At 38.5% G+C, this 16,599-nt stretch overlaps 1 protein-coding gene across 1 annotated transcript; it reads right to left on the reverse strand.

The window, feature by feature from the left end:
* Positions 1-496: 496 nt before the first annotated feature.
* Positions 497-16,230, reverse strand: CMKLR1 (chemerin chemokine-like receptor 1). The gene is made up of 3 exons (XM_075178506.1): positions 16,176-16,230; positions 4,936-4,975; positions 497-2,094 (listed from the first exon to the last, which is right to left on the reverse strand). Exons 2-3 carry the CDS (start codon positions 4,954-4,956, stop codon positions 1,033-1,035), a joined length of 1,083 nt encoding a protein of 360 aa, XP_075034607.1. The 5' UTR covers positions 4,957-4,975; positions 16,176-16,230; the 3' UTR covers positions 497-1,032.
* Between the last annotated feature and the right edge of the window lie 369 nt (positions 16,231-16,599).

Below are 16,599 nucleotides of genomic sequence, written 5' to 3' on the forward strand. Positions count from 1 at the left end.
CCCCAGTGCGGTGAGGCAGAAGTGCTAACCACTTAGCCACCGTGCTGCAAAAATGGTAAGGACTCCGGTGTGATGAACTCACATACATGCAGGGCTTTGACAGGATCACAGACACAAGCACCACTTTGCAACATGTTTTGAGGAAAAATACATCTTTTGCTGGCTAAGGCACCCCCAATACCTGTGGTTGACCAGGTTACTCTTGATGTAGTATCCTTAGGTGATTATCATATTACTAGATAATACGCAATTATATTTTCTTGGATGTTATAGTATTTAATAAATACACTGGATCTATTGGAGAGATGTGAATCTGAATTGCATTTCACCATTATGGCAATGGCCAAGGTTTGGAAAATCCTGATCCTGGATTATTCTAGCTTGGATGGTGCAACAGATGATTTCAATGTTGGACTGTAAGTCTTATTGGTTTATCGTTAACATACAATGTCCTTCTTATACTTTTTTATTTTGCTGTTAAAAAGAGATTTCTTCTCTTTCCATTGTGCTCCAATACTGTGACATTGAAAATATTATTTGTTGTTTCATATTTTTATAGCATTTTTATAGCAGTTTCCCTAAGATTTTTAATTTTTATTTTGTAACTGTTGCTCAAGTGTTTCTTCTGTGAAACATGGACGTGTATGTAACATGCACCAAGAGTTCCTATAGAGAGTAACATAGGAAGTAATGTCAAAATGTAAAATTCCTTTTTGTGATCACAAGTGGTCCAAGTTTTTGAGCTACCTACTTATAGTTCTACCAAACCTTTCAAGAAAACAATCCCTTTTATTCAAATACTCTAAACAATTAACCAAAATGAAGCTTGGTGAGATTGTTGCTCACTAGTGCTAGCTAGTAATGCAATAATTTTAAATAAAACCTTTTTTTACATATATATACAACACACTTTATACTATAAAAATAGCAAGAACAGTTATATATATGTATATATATATATATATATATATATATATTTATATATGTATATATATATATTATATACATTTTAATTGTTGAACATTGCAAGTGTTAGATCATTATTGACTCTTTTTCATTAATTGAAGAACGTTGCGTGAAGCTTTTATAGCTGAGGCGTGTATGTATTGTATCCTCACTTAATGCATTATCAAGTCTTGATAGGATGCTGATCTTAAACTTCTTAAAGTCCTGTCCCATAATAACATACAATATGGGATTTATACAGCTGTTGGCCACTGCAAGAGCAGTGGCGATAGGCATGCCGATCTTAAACATGGATTGTGAAAACATATGGTTGTAAAGCTCCAAAATGTGCAGTATGTGGTACGGTGACCAGCAAATGAAGAATGCCACAATAATTGTAATTATGATCTTAAATGGTTTTCTGGATTTTGCCATCCTGTTTTTCTTGAGCTTGAAGACAATTGTAAAGTAGCTGAGTGCAATGACCATGAGTGGGACAAAATATCCAAATGCAAATCGTATTATGACCATTGAAATATGGATTGCTTTATCGTTATTTTCAGTTATTATATTGTTGTAACATCTTATTTTGTTGTCTATGAGTGCAGTGTCACGGAAGACTAAAGAAGGAATGCTTAGAAAAAATCCAACAATCCATGCTACTGTGGAAAGAAAATTGGCGAGTTTGGTGGAACGGTGATTTTGGGTCCAAACAGGATAGATAACAGATATACAGCGATCTAAACTAATGATGGTCAACAGGAGAATGCTGGTGAACATGTTTAAGTACAGAATAAAACTGTTTAGTTTGCACATGGCTTTCCCAAATATCCAGTGATGATCCATTGCGGTATAAACCACCGTCATGGGTAAGAAAAAAGTGAACATGAAATCAGCCAGAGCCAGATTAAAAAGCCAGATGGTGTTGACCGATTTTTTCATTTTGAATGCAATAAATCCAATCACTACGCCATTTCCAATAATTCCCAAGATACAAACGGCCACATACAGTAGAGAGGGAACAACCCGAAATGCTAGGATACTTATATCACCTTCTTTGTTATTATGGATGACGAACAAAGACTCATTATCATTAACATCATCATAATAACTATCATTGGTATCCAAATGATCATTGGTATCCATTGTCTGAAAAGAGAAGATGAGATGCTAAAAGTAATATAGTGAGAAACATATTTTCAATAAATGGCAGCGGAATACAGGAAGAATGCAGATGTTTACACTAAATGTTGCAAAGTAAAAAATTATTTCCAACATATTCAAATTTCTTTCATTTAAAATAATTGGTAATAAGTCATTAGTGTTTTCTGTATCAGTGATGGGCAACAGGTGGCCCTAGGACATGCTTGTAACACTTGTTTAAAATGCCTGCTGATATGTTATTACAGATAAGTGCCTCTTTCTTTGATTAAATGTATAGTTTTAACTTATTACCAAGATTAAGGGTAATGTGCGGCCCTTTGGAAGGGTAGCGGGCTATCCATGTGACCCCTGAGGTGTATCACTGTTCTATACGATATGTTTCCTCTGCACCTCCGTTTAAGAAGTACAGCTCTCTACATTACAATGGGAAGACCATGGACTGTTGTGCCTTGCAGAGGGATTAAAGTATTGTATTTCATGTAAAACAGTAAGCTATAAATGTGGTAAGGAGAATGCAGAAGAATATATTTTTTGTCCTTGGAGTAAAAATGATGTAGAACACAAGGAAATTCTTCAATATTATTTCAAATAATTACTGGTTGACATTAATATTAGAAAAGCATATCTTTGCATTTCTTTTGTTGCTGAGATGCATTCCCCATGGTAGTTTAGCAATTAAATGTAAAATAGAGTTTTATTTGAGGCGGTTACTAAAATGAAATCTATAATGTGATGCTCATTAAATAGCCATTATGTGATCATTCATGGTCTTCCTAGTTAATAGTTTTTGTTAAAGTGAATTATGAAGATAAATAGCTTTTATTGACAATCAATATCATTACAGATAAAAACAATCACTTTACTTGTAAAGTATTATAAAAACTTCCATTTAGAGCTCTTGCCCCTGAATCTATTAACTGTGTGAATTCCCCTCCGTCCATCATAAGGTAAATGGAGCCTGAAATAAGGATAATTCATCCCTGAATGATAAATTTAAATAACAGAATGGAAAGTGACCAGAAAAATAAATAGCGCTTATACTTGTGGATGTTTAAGAAAACAAAAAAAACAACTTTAGTCTGGCTCATGGGGTGGTGAGGCTTTAAGGATGTAACGCTAGCCATAGCAGTCCATGTAGTTGCTATAGGGCCCGGCCGTAAAATGGGATCTGTCACAGAGAATAAAAATGTGCCTTAAGGTATAATATTAATATGGCTTCATTGCTAATTTATCTAAGCAGTTTACAATTTGGAAAATAATGATGGTAAAATCATTGTATATATAATTCAGACTAATGTGACTGATTGCTAGTGATGCAATTAGTCCTTTGTCCTATTGGATACTGAGTGGGGAAGGAGCAGACATTGTGGTGGGTATGATTGTAGGATGGCGCACAGAGGGCCTATCACAATTTTCCTATGATAGTAAGTGTGCATTATATTCAATATCTAGGGTTATATTTACTATACTGCGGGTTTGAATTTTGTAGAATTAAATAAATGTTAGCTAGAATCTGATTTGTTGCTATAGGCAACGTCACCACTCTTCCATATCCACGGTTTAGTAAATATACCCCCTAAACTGCAATTTATTTTTATAGATTTGATTTTCTGACAATTTATACAAACAAAATAAATTAGTAAAATCTGTTCAAAAAATAGCAACAATACAACACTGAATACACAAAGCAATAAGGAAAAAAAGAAAGAACATGATCTGTATATCATTTTAACCATTTTTAAACTTGAATGGTAGGAGGAAGGGGAATGAGAAAAAGACAGAGCGATAACCTAAAAACCTAAAAGTAAGGTTATTAGTAAGGACAAGGAGCCAAATTAAGTTATAGATTATAATGTGAAGGGTCAATATAGAGCACAGTGACAAGCACTTATGGAGTAACGGGTGTTGGGGAAGTAAATGCGAATCAAGGGTCCCACATAGGGTCAAATTTGTCAACTTTTCCTTGTAGTTGATAGATAAATGTTTCCATAAATGCGATAAACCAGATTTTATTCTTAGCATGCTGAATGGAAGGCTTTCCTGTACTTAGCTATAGATGATTTGGCTGCATTAAAATAAGAAGAGACAAGTTTATTGTACTCTGACTTGAAACCAACGATTTGGAGACACATTAGAGTAAACCAGGGAGCGAGAGGGAATGTCTAACGTCTAATATCTTTTCAATCCTTGTACGAAGTTCGCTCCAGAGAATTAAAATTTTAGGACAGCTCCACTAGATGTTGATAAAGTGCCCACAGCCCTGTCAGCATAGAGGAGATGCATCCAGAAATATTTTATGTAATCTTGTGGGCACAAGGTACCATCTTATGTATACTCAGGACAGGGCTGGCAAATTTCAGCCCGAGGGGCAAGACTCGACTCAGCAGCTTATTTTAAAGGGGAAAAAAATGCAGGTGGCCCAGTGAACCAGCCTAAGGTAACACACTATGGGACCGGCCTGGAGGGCAGATGCCCCCCTGACCCCCAGCCCAGCCTGCCCCTGTGTATACTTTATAAGAGTTTTCTTTATCCAATGTAGAAATAAAGGCCCTGGAAATCCTATTTCTGGGCCTCATTTCGTCATAGGTCCCTTTACCGTTCAAGCTTATGCCACAGATCAAAGTAAATGGTAGAGAATGAAAATCATACTATTGTATTGTATATTGTATTGTAGTGTAATCTGGGGAGGGACTGTCGATAGGAGCACATTTGCATCTTAACTGCAAGTTTGCCCATACCACAAGTACAGTTGACTTCAATATTATGGCATTAATTTAAAACATGGAAATTATTATTATTCTACAGTGCAAACAAATGTGTACTTACCACTGCTATATAGGTATCCATGATAAAAAATAATCTCCCCCTTTAAGAGAAAAGCAAACATGTTTAATCACTAAGTAAAAAATACATTTTTGTTAACATTAGAATGCATTGTATTTATATTAGTTTGACTTAATAAGAAATCCTTACAACAGTTACAGAAAGTATTTGATGTGATTGTGAATGCTTTATTGACAACGTAGGAATTGACACGCTAACTATAGGTGAGTGAAATATTCAAAACTGTTCCGCTGAATTTTGCACATTACTCCCAGCATTAGGCCTCTATTGTTTTGTATATGATCCCTTCTACAATTTTTATTGCACCTGTATTTTTGTTCTTCTTCCTTCTCTCTGGATCACAACACTGCGACTAATAGACTAAAAATTCAGCAAAATTTGAAATTTACATATACGGTATGTTCCACTGTAGAATTCAATGTGAGTTAAAATTTGCTGAACTCTGCTGACTACTACCACATAAATATGTTTGTGCTCTACAGACATTAAATCAAATAACAAAGATAAGGTAAGAAATGTAATTATTTAAAAAAATATATGTTCTCAAAAGCAGCTCCCTTATTAACCACAGATATTTTGATAAGAGATCTTATTTTAATTTCGGCCAGGGTTTTATAATTTGAAGATGTGGCATAGGTTATGACCTGTGTAGCTTTGGATGCGGTCTAAAATGTACCAATCTCCAAATTGAGAATATGGGGCCTAATTCATCAAGGATCTTAACTTGAGAAACTTCTTATTTCAATCTCCTAGACAAAACCATGTTACAATGCAAGGGGTGCAAATGAGTGTTCTGTTTTGCACATAAGTTAAATACTGCCTGTTTTTTCATGTAGCACACAAATACTTGATAGCTTATTTGTACACTGAAATTTAAAGTTGATATTTGTGTGCTACATGAAAAAACAGTCAGTATTTAACTTATGTGCAAAACAGAACACTAATTTTCACCCCTTATATTGTAACATGGTTTTGTCCAGGAGACTGAAATAAGAAGTTTCTCAAGTTAAGATCCTAAATGAATCAGGCCCATGATGTTAAATGCATAAAAATGTAATTTTTTCATTATTCAAATTTTATGATACATTATGGTGCTATTGAACAACATGGAGCAGCAATCAATTTAGTTAAAATAAGGAAAGCAATGTTATTTGTAGCTATTGGTTATAGCACCTATTCCACTCATTGAATATTAATAAATAAACCTTTATGTATTGCTTGTGGTTTTGCCAAAATTAAGGGCATTTAAAAAAGCATATTTGTTAATGACAAATAAACTTAAAATGTACTTAATTTAACAACTTAAATAAATGTAATTTGTAAAAGACAGGGACTGACTAAAGTTATATTAGTGACTTAATGGGTAAGATATGTACATATTTTCTTTAAGAAATAATTGGTTAAAATGGTTCACATACCAAATTGCATACTTGCACAAAAATAATAAAGGATAATAATAATAATAATAATAATAATAATAATAATAATAATAATAATAATAACACTAGAAGTTGACAGAAACAAACAATAAGCACATATATTAAACAAGTTAACCCGTGCATGATACTCATGCATTCTAGTCAAATCAAGCTACTTAAGGTGTTAAAAAGGTTCTTGTCATGCATTTGGGCCATAGCCCAGGCCTCAACCACCAACCACTCCCCACTGTCACCCCCCGGCAACCACCAACCACTCCCAACTGTCACTTCTCCTTCAAGAAATATATATATTTTTTAAATCTTTATAAACACTTTTAACAATTAACAAATTAAATTAACAAATTAAAAACCCGGGATATTGCCGGGGCACAGGGCAGTATAGATAACAAGATTCCCGGGTCAGGCGGGTTCATACTGCACCTGCCCGACCCGGGTTTTAGAAAAAAAAAGTGTTAAAAAAGATTTTAATTAAAAAAAAATACATAAGAAATGTTTACTTAACTTATTTTCAGCCAGCAGTGTCTCCGGTGCGTTGCCGGCTGTCAGGGCCGGCAACAGCCCTGACATCTTTTTTTTTTACCTCACAATTTATTTATTTTTTACAGTATGAATGTTGAGACCCGGGAATCACACGGGTTGCACCATTCATACTGCAGGCTAGCGGGGTCCAACACGGGAATTACCCCTCGCAAAATCCCGGGCCTAAGTCCCGGGATTTTAGACCTGGGATTTTGTGGTTGGACTATTCATACTGCACCAAGACCCGGGTTTTTCAGCGTGCCTCTGCAAAAACCCGGGTTTTTGGTGCAGTATGAATGGGTTATTAGTATACCAAATTTCAGCCCTTTCTGATTTTTTTTTCCACACACACTAAGAATTTAGTAGGTCAGTGTATAACTCCGCCCAGCAGGTGGCGCTGCAGCTTGGTTTTATTTTTTACACACACACACAGACAGACTAACACACGCCACTAGACATTTATATTATAGATTGTAAATGCCACAAAATAAGTGATTGCTTTGGTTGGTAGAATTTAAAACTGATGGTCCACCTGGTAAGTGCCTTTATTTGTACTCAAATGTTACTTTGTACTTTTACACTGAACAGTGTATAATAGTTTCAACAGACTGCAGCCAATAAGATTATTCGTGTTTAGAAAAGCTGAAAACCTAAAGTCTAGAAATTGTTTACTGTTACATCCACTCATAGTTATTTATTGGTAAATGTCAGCCCCAATGACACCTATGTACAAATGCTTTATCAGAGAAGAAAAAATGCATGTTAGATTAAGAATTTCATTTGAAGAGCTTTGATCCAAATAAAGGCAGTCAGTATGTTGCTTAACATCAGTGTAGGGACAGAATTGCCGTTTACTGAGGAGGAAGAACATTTCTTTGTTCCCATTAATTGTACATAATGGGCCTGATTCATCAAGGAAAGTAAAGCAAAAAAAATTAGTAACTTTGCATCTTGGCAAAACCATGTTGCATTGGAAGTGGATGTAAATTTAAAATGTGATGGCAGATTTATAGTTGGGATAGGGCATGTCCTAGATCAACTTTAAATTTCAGTGTAAAAATAAACATATCAAGCATTTGTTTACTACATGAAAAAGCAGCCAGTATTTAACTTATATGCAAAATAATAGACTAATTGGCACCCCTTGCATTGTAACATGTTTATATCCTGGAGAAAACTTACTAATTTTATTGCCTTACTTTCCTTAATGAATCAGGCCCAATGTGCTTATAATAACTAGAATTTTTTTTCTAGTCATCCAGTATTAGTCACTTTTGACACATTTCTCATTTCACGCCACTGCCTGATGGCCCCGTGCCCTGTCTGTAGGGTCGGAGCTATGACATGCACATGAAATGGGAGAAATTGAGAAGCAGCAGCCTGCTCTGCTCTGTAGTACTGAGCAGTTTCTTGCTCAGGCATAAACTCCTCAGCAGTCTGTGCTGTGCTCCGATTGGCTGAGTGACATCACACAGTGACTCAATTGGGGCATAGGCATGCCCCCTACCCACAGTGCCCCAAGCCACAGCAAGAACAGGTAAATGTAATGGAGTCTGTGTGTAAATGAGAGAGTGTGAGTATGTATGAGAAATGTGTGTGTGTGTGTGTGTGTATGAAAAATGGAGTGTAAGTTAGTGTGTATATGAAATGTGTGTATATGAGAGAAATAGTATGATCAGTGTATATATGAAATGTGTGTCAGAAGAAAAAGAAATATCCATCCTGGGTGCACCGCAAATAGTAGAATTCTGAAATGAATGTGTACTTATCCAGAAGGCAGCATGTAAAAATATTTATTTGTAATCCCATACATACAAACTTAACATTAAATAGCTCTCAGGCAAACTAAATATTGGGCTCTATAAATGAGTTCAACTACATATATACAGAACGACACATGTAAGTAATATGTATGGCAAATCAATCAATGATGTTAACTAAAGATGAATGGTTTGGATTTGGATAATTCCGCAGGTCCGAAATTTGGAGTTCCAAGTGAAACCGAGTCATGACTCGGTTCCTCGCACCAAATTCAGATCTGAAAACAAGGCAAAATGTAATTTCCAGGAAAATGTCAGATTTTGCAACTTTTTGGAACTGTAGAGTAGGGAGTGTAAGGTGCAAGAGATAAAAATGTTGAAACACTACACACACACTAAATCTGACAGCATGCATCATGGAGAGTGAAAAGGCAGTAACATTCAGATGTCCTTAGAAAGACAACGGCATCAGTAGATATTTAGACAAGTAGATAGATACCCAATTGGCGTTATATAAATAAATGTTGATGAGGATTGACGAAGGTGGCCTGCACCCATACTAAAAAATATTAGTGCACAATTAATTAGGAACATAATAGGGCATCCATCATAGACACTGATGCTACAGAAACAGGCTGAGGTCATTGGATAGACAATGGTATGAATGAATAGAATGAAACATTTTTTAATTAGACAAAGGTGGCCTGCACCCATACTAAAAAACTTGAAACACTAGTACTAAGCATGTCTTGATGGGCAGAGCATTCATCTATAGCCAAGAGCGGATCTTTCAAAGACCTTGTTTTACTTGTTTGCTTATATTAAAAGTAGGGCAGATCTGTGCCGTTATGCTACCCTTGTGAATCAAACATGCCAGTTACAATATATATCTACATGCAGTTACCATGTTGTCACGGGCACTAGGAGTCTTTACCCAGGGATCACCAGGTGATAGGCTTACCAGAGCAGTATAGATGGTAATATGGTACTCTGGTAGCAGGGTGATCACGGAACAGGAAATAGCAGATGATGGAGATGCTCAGGAAAGTCTATGACTAGCAGCACTGGTAATATGGATGTAGAAATACACGAGGAACTGTATGGACAAAGGACACGAGAAGGTAGTCAGTGGTCTGCGGTAGCAAGTTGTACCACTGCTATAGTGAGGAGGAATGTCCAACAGAAACGAGGAGGTGATGAGAGTCAGCGGTCTGCGGATAGCAAGTTGTACCGCTGTCTGAGTGAAGGAATGGAATCCAAGTGGAGGTATCCGGGGAGTCAGTGGTCTGCGTTAGCAAGTTGTACCACTGCTATGTGAGAGGATACTGGAACAGGTGACACAGGAAACAGGGATCAGTGGTCTGCCTCTAGCAAGTTGTACCACTGAATATATATGTGAGGAGGAGCACGGGGAGAGACTGCAATACAGGGGATACACGGGTACCTTAAACTTGATCCACAATAACATGCACAATATATTAATGACTGAACAGCACTGCAATAATAGAAAGTCACTTGAGGTAATCCGGCACAAGATAACACAGTCAATGATGGCAATAGTCTCAGCGGATAGTAAACTCCAGAGGAGAACAAACTCAGTCCAGCAAGATATGCAATACACCAGCACAGTCAATGAGAAGTATGCATACCGTGGTTCAGAAGCAGGCTGTCAGACAGGAGTGCAGAGATACCTGAACGGCTGGAGGCCGGCAGGATGCGAAGTCCCTGGAGGGGTGAAGCGGTAATCAAGTAGGTGCAGCGCACAGGTAGGTAGACCAGCAGGGGAACAAATACTCAGGAAGCAGTAGTATGTAGAACTGGACTCCTGGAGGACCCTGAAGAGTAGCAATGGTCTAGATGAGATGAAAACAGTGAGGCGCAGATCCGATGCAGACTGGCGAGTAGAGACCAGCGGGAACACGGAGAAGCACGGAGAGCGGGTCAGCTGTTGTAGGACGAGTAGAACTGAGGAGTAGCAGCAGCAGGACTCTGCAGATACACGGAGGTAGCGGATAGCAACCAGCAGGTGCAGCAACGATGAAACACGGGAGAGCAGAGCTGAGCTGGAACTGTTGAGCACGGAGAGTAGCGGATAGGAATCAGTTGTAGCAGTCTCGAGGAAACACGGGAGAGATGAGATGAGCTGAAGACTGAAGCGCACGGAGGCAGCGGATAGGAATCAGCCAAACAGTCACGATGAAACACAGGCGAGTTGAAGTAGATTGAAGACTGTAGTGCACGGAGGCAGCGGATAGGAATCAGCTAACAGTCATGATGAAACACAGGCGAGTAGAAGTAGATTGAAGACTGTAGTGCACGGAGGCAGCGGATAGGAATCAGCTAACAGTCATGATGGCACACAGGTGAGTTGAAGTAGATTGAAGACTGTAGTGCACGGAGGCAGCGGATAGGAATCAGCTAACAGTCACGATGATACACAGGAGGGTTGAAGTGGTTAGGAAACCACAGGAGTAGAAGTGGTCTGGAAACCACAGGGGTAGAAGTGGTTTGGAAACCACAGGAATCAGCAGCGCTGAATAAACGAGGAAACACAGGAACACCTTCAGAGGCTCATGGGGAATGAGACTCCAAGATCAGGCAACATGGTATTGACCACAGGTGCTTAATATAGGGAGTGTTGCCTGATCTGCCAATTAAGTTAAAGGGACAGGTACTGAAGGGTTTGAAAGGGCTGCACATGCGCAGACCCTCAGGATGGAGGACGGCCACGGTTCCTAAATGTACGGGAAGAAGCACTCACAGTCCGGTGAGTGACACATGTCCAGTTTGAGATTAAAATGTCAATCTTGATTCGCCCTTTTGGCTAAGCTCAAGTGTAGTTTCTGACCTAGTACGGTTGGTCCAGGATGACCTGAATGTGCGGGTCTCCTTGGTCTGATGCTGGAAGACTGGTAGTGTTTGGAGCCTGAGGTGCCCGTGCCTCTGGCGGAACAGGGCCCAGAGCTGACCTGAAAATGAACTGGTAGTGGGATTGGAACTGGGCTGGTTAAGTTTGAACAAAAAGCATCACAAGGCACAAATCTTAGGTCAATGGTTGGAGTAAACAGAATAATGAGAAATGAAGCCAAAATCGATGGGTTGTGGGATGTAGAATTGTGAGGGATGAAGTCAAAGTTGATAAACAGGCAAGCAAAACAAGGCTCTTTGAAAAACCAGCAGAGAAACAAAATTCTAACTTTGCTTATGCAAAGATTGGTAGCAGTGATGACCTTATAATGATTGCATAAAGGTAAGGTCTCTTAGTCCTTACTAACGTGACCTTTAGTGATTTGACCAAAGTGCTGATTGCAGTAAGTGAAAAAGTATGTGCTGTTGTCAGTATTGAAGATGTGCTGGTTTTATGAAGCATCCTGACAGTGCCCCCCCCCCTCCTTTAGGGGCAGACTTCAGATGCTACCCTCTGGCTTGGCAATATGAAGAGTTTGACAAGCAGAATAGTTGCATGAACACCACTTGGATTTTTCCAAGAGCAGCCCTCTGGTAACATCTACAATAGCAAAACCATCTTTCATCACTGGTTTAATACCAATGTACTTAGGCAACAATTTGTTTGAGGGCATCTTCAAGGTGATGTTGTGTGTGGAGTGCCACATTTTATTGCCTGCTAAGAATACTGGAAAGTCCTAAAGAGGGAATTCACATATGCTTGGAAGACTTCATTGCACAGGCCTGAACAGAATGACTGGTATTCGCAGTGGCTATCCCTTGTGCTGAAAGCAGTCTTCCATTGGTCATCCTCCTGGAAATGGGTCAGGTTGTAGGCCCCTTGCAGGTCCATGTCCAGTTCATTGAAGATTGACAAAGCCGAAGAAGTTAGAGAACAGTGGGTGGGGGGGTACAAATTTTAGAGAGGTACTGGTTCTTGATAGTGTTTATATTAAGCCCCAATTGTCGATTCAGGGTCTTAGGGGACCATCTTTCTTTACCACAATAAAGAACCCTACATCGGCTGGGGATGTGATGAATCCACGCTATATGTTCTCCTGTATGTAGGTAATCGTGGCCAAGCCTTAGACAGTGGATATTTTATACCACTTGGTGGCATGGAGCCAGGTAGCAGGCCAGTTAAGGAGTCCATTTCTCTGTGGTGGGGTTTGATGTTGTAATATATATGAAAGAATCTGAAACCTTGGCACTCCTCAGGCAGCCCCTATGGTCTCCTTTCCTTGCTGTTTGAAGGCAAGTAGTCTGGCATGACTTGTCCCACTCCTGTATCTTTTAAGCCCTCTAATAGATCACTGGGTTGTGCGTGTACAACCAGAGACAACCCAGGATGATTGGTAACTTAGAGTTGTGGATGGTGCTAAATGAGATCCCAGTGACTATAATTGACACACATGAGAACCTAGATAGTCTCTTGGGCTACCAATGCCGGTGTTATGGGTTGTTACTTATTGTGGGTGAAGTTCAAATCAATTAAATTCTGCTTGGCTCTAGAACCCAAGTAGTTAGCTTGGATTGTTTGGATCATTGATGGCTGGTGAGCTAATGGGAGATAGTGAATAGTTGTCTCTTTCCACTGAAGAGGATGTTCCTGAGAGGTGGGAAGCAAGTGAGCTAATCTTCTAAAAGGAGGCTAGAAAGGGACTCATCGATTTATTCAGTCTCTGCATTGAGACTAAAAAAATTCAATGGTATATTGGGGAACTGACATTGCTCAATCTGGGCCAGTCTTGCAGAGGCATTGGCATTGCAATGCGCAGAGTCAAAGTGATGTTGCCCAGCCAAAGCCTGGCCAGTCAGCAGGGAGATTGCATGTGCCACTTGGGATGTGGTAGAATATGAGATATAGATATGTATAAAGCATATAATATATATAAAGCACAAATTGTCAGAATCAAGTGCTTGAACAAAAGGTGCTTGTTCCAATTCTTTTTAATACTTGCTCCACATTACAGTATATAGACTTGAATCCAAAATTCTAGGTCTGTCTGGAACACAATGGCTAGTGTGGGTTAAATATTTGCCTGAGGCAAGTGACTTTCCAGAGCAAAATCTATAGAGCCAAGTTAATTAAGATGTTCTGGTAGTCAGCGTGTAACCTTTGAAAACTCTTCATTGCACATGGATTATATTTTGGCCTTCTACTTGTCATTTTACTTCTTGTACGCTACACACGTTTTATGATTTCTAGAATTACACTGAATGTAAAAATTGTGTCCTTGAAAAAAAAGGGCAGATATGTGGTGATAGATGAGAGAACATATAGGCGGGAAACAGACACACTATCTCAAAGTCAAAATAACACAATATCTTTTAATATAGTGTGATGAAGACATATTTCTCATCCTTTCATATTCTGACCTTCAAATCAAGTTTGATTTTTAGCTTGTCACTTTGCAGTTTCAAAATCTTTTGTAGACCTGTGGACATAAAGATAAAGTGATGTGGATAAAGCAAGGTGAAATACATTCTTCCTTCCATCAGTTCTATACAATAAAATGACCTTATTGTCAAATGGCATGAAACAAAAAAGCAAATTTAAGACCACTTTATTTCCGGAATTTCTGCACACAAAGTGATGTAATACCAAATTAATTAATGTAGCTGCTGCTGCTGCATTTCTTTTAACATTATTTAAAGGCACATTAAGTCTACGGGTTCATTCACTTGAGCATAAAAAATGCTGATTTAGTCCAAATCCATGCTTTATAAATACACATCAAGTATATGTGAATAGGTTAATGCATATATTTAAAGCTATATGCACAATTTTTTAAAACCCGAATGTTCTGTTTGAAGATGTTTACTTGTAATAACACATGTATATTTTACATGTTGAATTGTTCATTTAAAAATAAATTTATTATGCGTGTATTTCATTATACCTTTTCATTTGCTTATAGTAAGTATTGAGGAATGAATGGATATATCATATTTTTCTGATTGCTTCAATTTACACAACTACTAAAGTACGGATCTCTATAGATACCATTTATTACCAGTTCTGCACCTCAGTTATACAGTTGCAACCATTAAAAATCTGTATTACCATTGCTTTTTTTTAACTCTATGGGCTAGATCTACTAAGCTGCGAGTTTGAAAAAGTGGGGATGTTGCCTATAGCAACCAATCAGATTCTAGCTTTCATTTTGTAGAAGGTACTAGATAAATGAAAGCTAGAATCTGATTGGTTGCTATAGGCAACATCCCCACTTTTTCAAACCCGCAGCTTAGTAAATCTAGCCCTATGACTGCTTTCTTCAGTGAACTCCAACAGTCAGTAAAAGCAATCAAGGAAGACATAATGGTAGCAGAAGAGTATCCACCATGGGTACACAGTGTGCAGAGTACATGGACCCTATAATCAAGTGGACGCTGCTTCTCCCCCTTCATTTATGGGCCCACCCTCTACATACATTGATACTAGCATAGGGGAATAGAGCCTGCAACCCTGATCTGCGGTCCTGGGCTTATTGGGGCTGACTGTGGTCGTTCCTTTGGTTTTCAAGGAGATGAATAGTACTCTTTTGCCAATATTGCCACGGCATTCCAGTAGCTGGCCAAGCAGCAACAGAGATTAAGACACCAGCCAGCGGCTGTAGGTAGTCAAAGCTGCAAGAACAGGTAGTAGAGAGCAGCACAATCTGCAAACTGTCCTGTTCTGAGTGTACTGATTTTTGGATACTGTTCTGCAAATTCTGTGGGTTCCTCCACGAGACACCACAGAGACAGAAACATGTGGAAGAGGGAGAGACGGCTTGGTACACATGTGACTAGTGTGTAATATATGCCTTCCGCACTCTCCCCTTGTCAGATGTGCTCTCTCTCTCTCTCTTCTCCACTTGTCACATATGAAGGGGTGGGCCAAGCACTACTCTTGTACACAGACCCACTAAATTCATAACACCCCCCTGAATGGTAGTGTGAATAACCATTCACAGGCCATGTTACTAGTAGTTGATATAGCTGTGCCAGTAGTACCTGGCCCAGTCCATAGGTTACCAGCACCAGCAAGCTGAACAGTGCTAGTCATTGTAGTGTTACAGATGGATAATGGTTGAATACCTTATAAATAGCACATCAAGTGATTCATTCACATTTAATCCTGTCCCACAAACATGAAAATAAAATAAAAGGGATCGATCCTCAATGCTTACTGAGCTTCAGGGGTCAATTATACAATTGTATCATTTGTAAAATGTGCTCCACTGTTTTGTTGTGCTAATTTCCTGATTACTGAACCAGTAAATAATGCTAGACATTGAAGCTATGTCACATGCTGATAACGGTGGCTATCTGGGTATTAGAAGGGTGGAGGTGTTAATGGAGGCCCTAAGATTAGATCTCATTGCTATCCCATTGTATGGTTGAGCAATATACAGTATGGTATCAAATAATGGTATAGTTGCACAGGGCATTACATATGCAAGGTATTCAAATAATTGATGTCATTTCATCACAGAAAACACATTTGTAGGTCTCTGTGCAGAGGTTCCCACTTGTGTTGCACCCTCTTGCTTCTCGAAACTAAACTGCTTACCTTTAAGTAAGTTGATTTTCTGTGCCAGGTAACACCAGTTTCTACTGAGATGGCTTTAGCAAAAAGAAAGATAAAAGTTATTAATTCACATTGGGTCATAAAGGCCATTTGTCTGTTATAGTAGCTATAAATTTTAGTATACAGAAATAAATGAATTTCACTCGCAGTTGAGATGGAGAAGAATTATTTAGATAAATATCCCAAAGACACTGAAGGACCAGCAGTAATTGTGATCTATGAGAAAAATAACCTGTATCTGTGCTTCAATGTTTTGCTTCACCTCACAAAGAAGATAAATGTTCTGTATTACACACACTCACTATGTGTGTGTGTGATTTCATAGCTTAGTCTTTGGCAGCTTATTCGTGAAAACAGGCAAGTCTAATTTTATGTTTCCTAACATGATCAATTAACCGTTTTGGAA

The sequence above is a fragment of the Mixophyes fleayi genome, chromosome 1 (assembly GCF_038048845.1).
Source record: "Mixophyes fleayi isolate aMixFle1 chromosome 1, aMixFle1.hap1, whole genome shotgun sequence".
Taxonomy (NCBI): Eukaryota; Metazoa; Chordata; class Amphibia; order Anura; family Limnodynastidae; genus Mixophyes; species Mixophyes fleayi.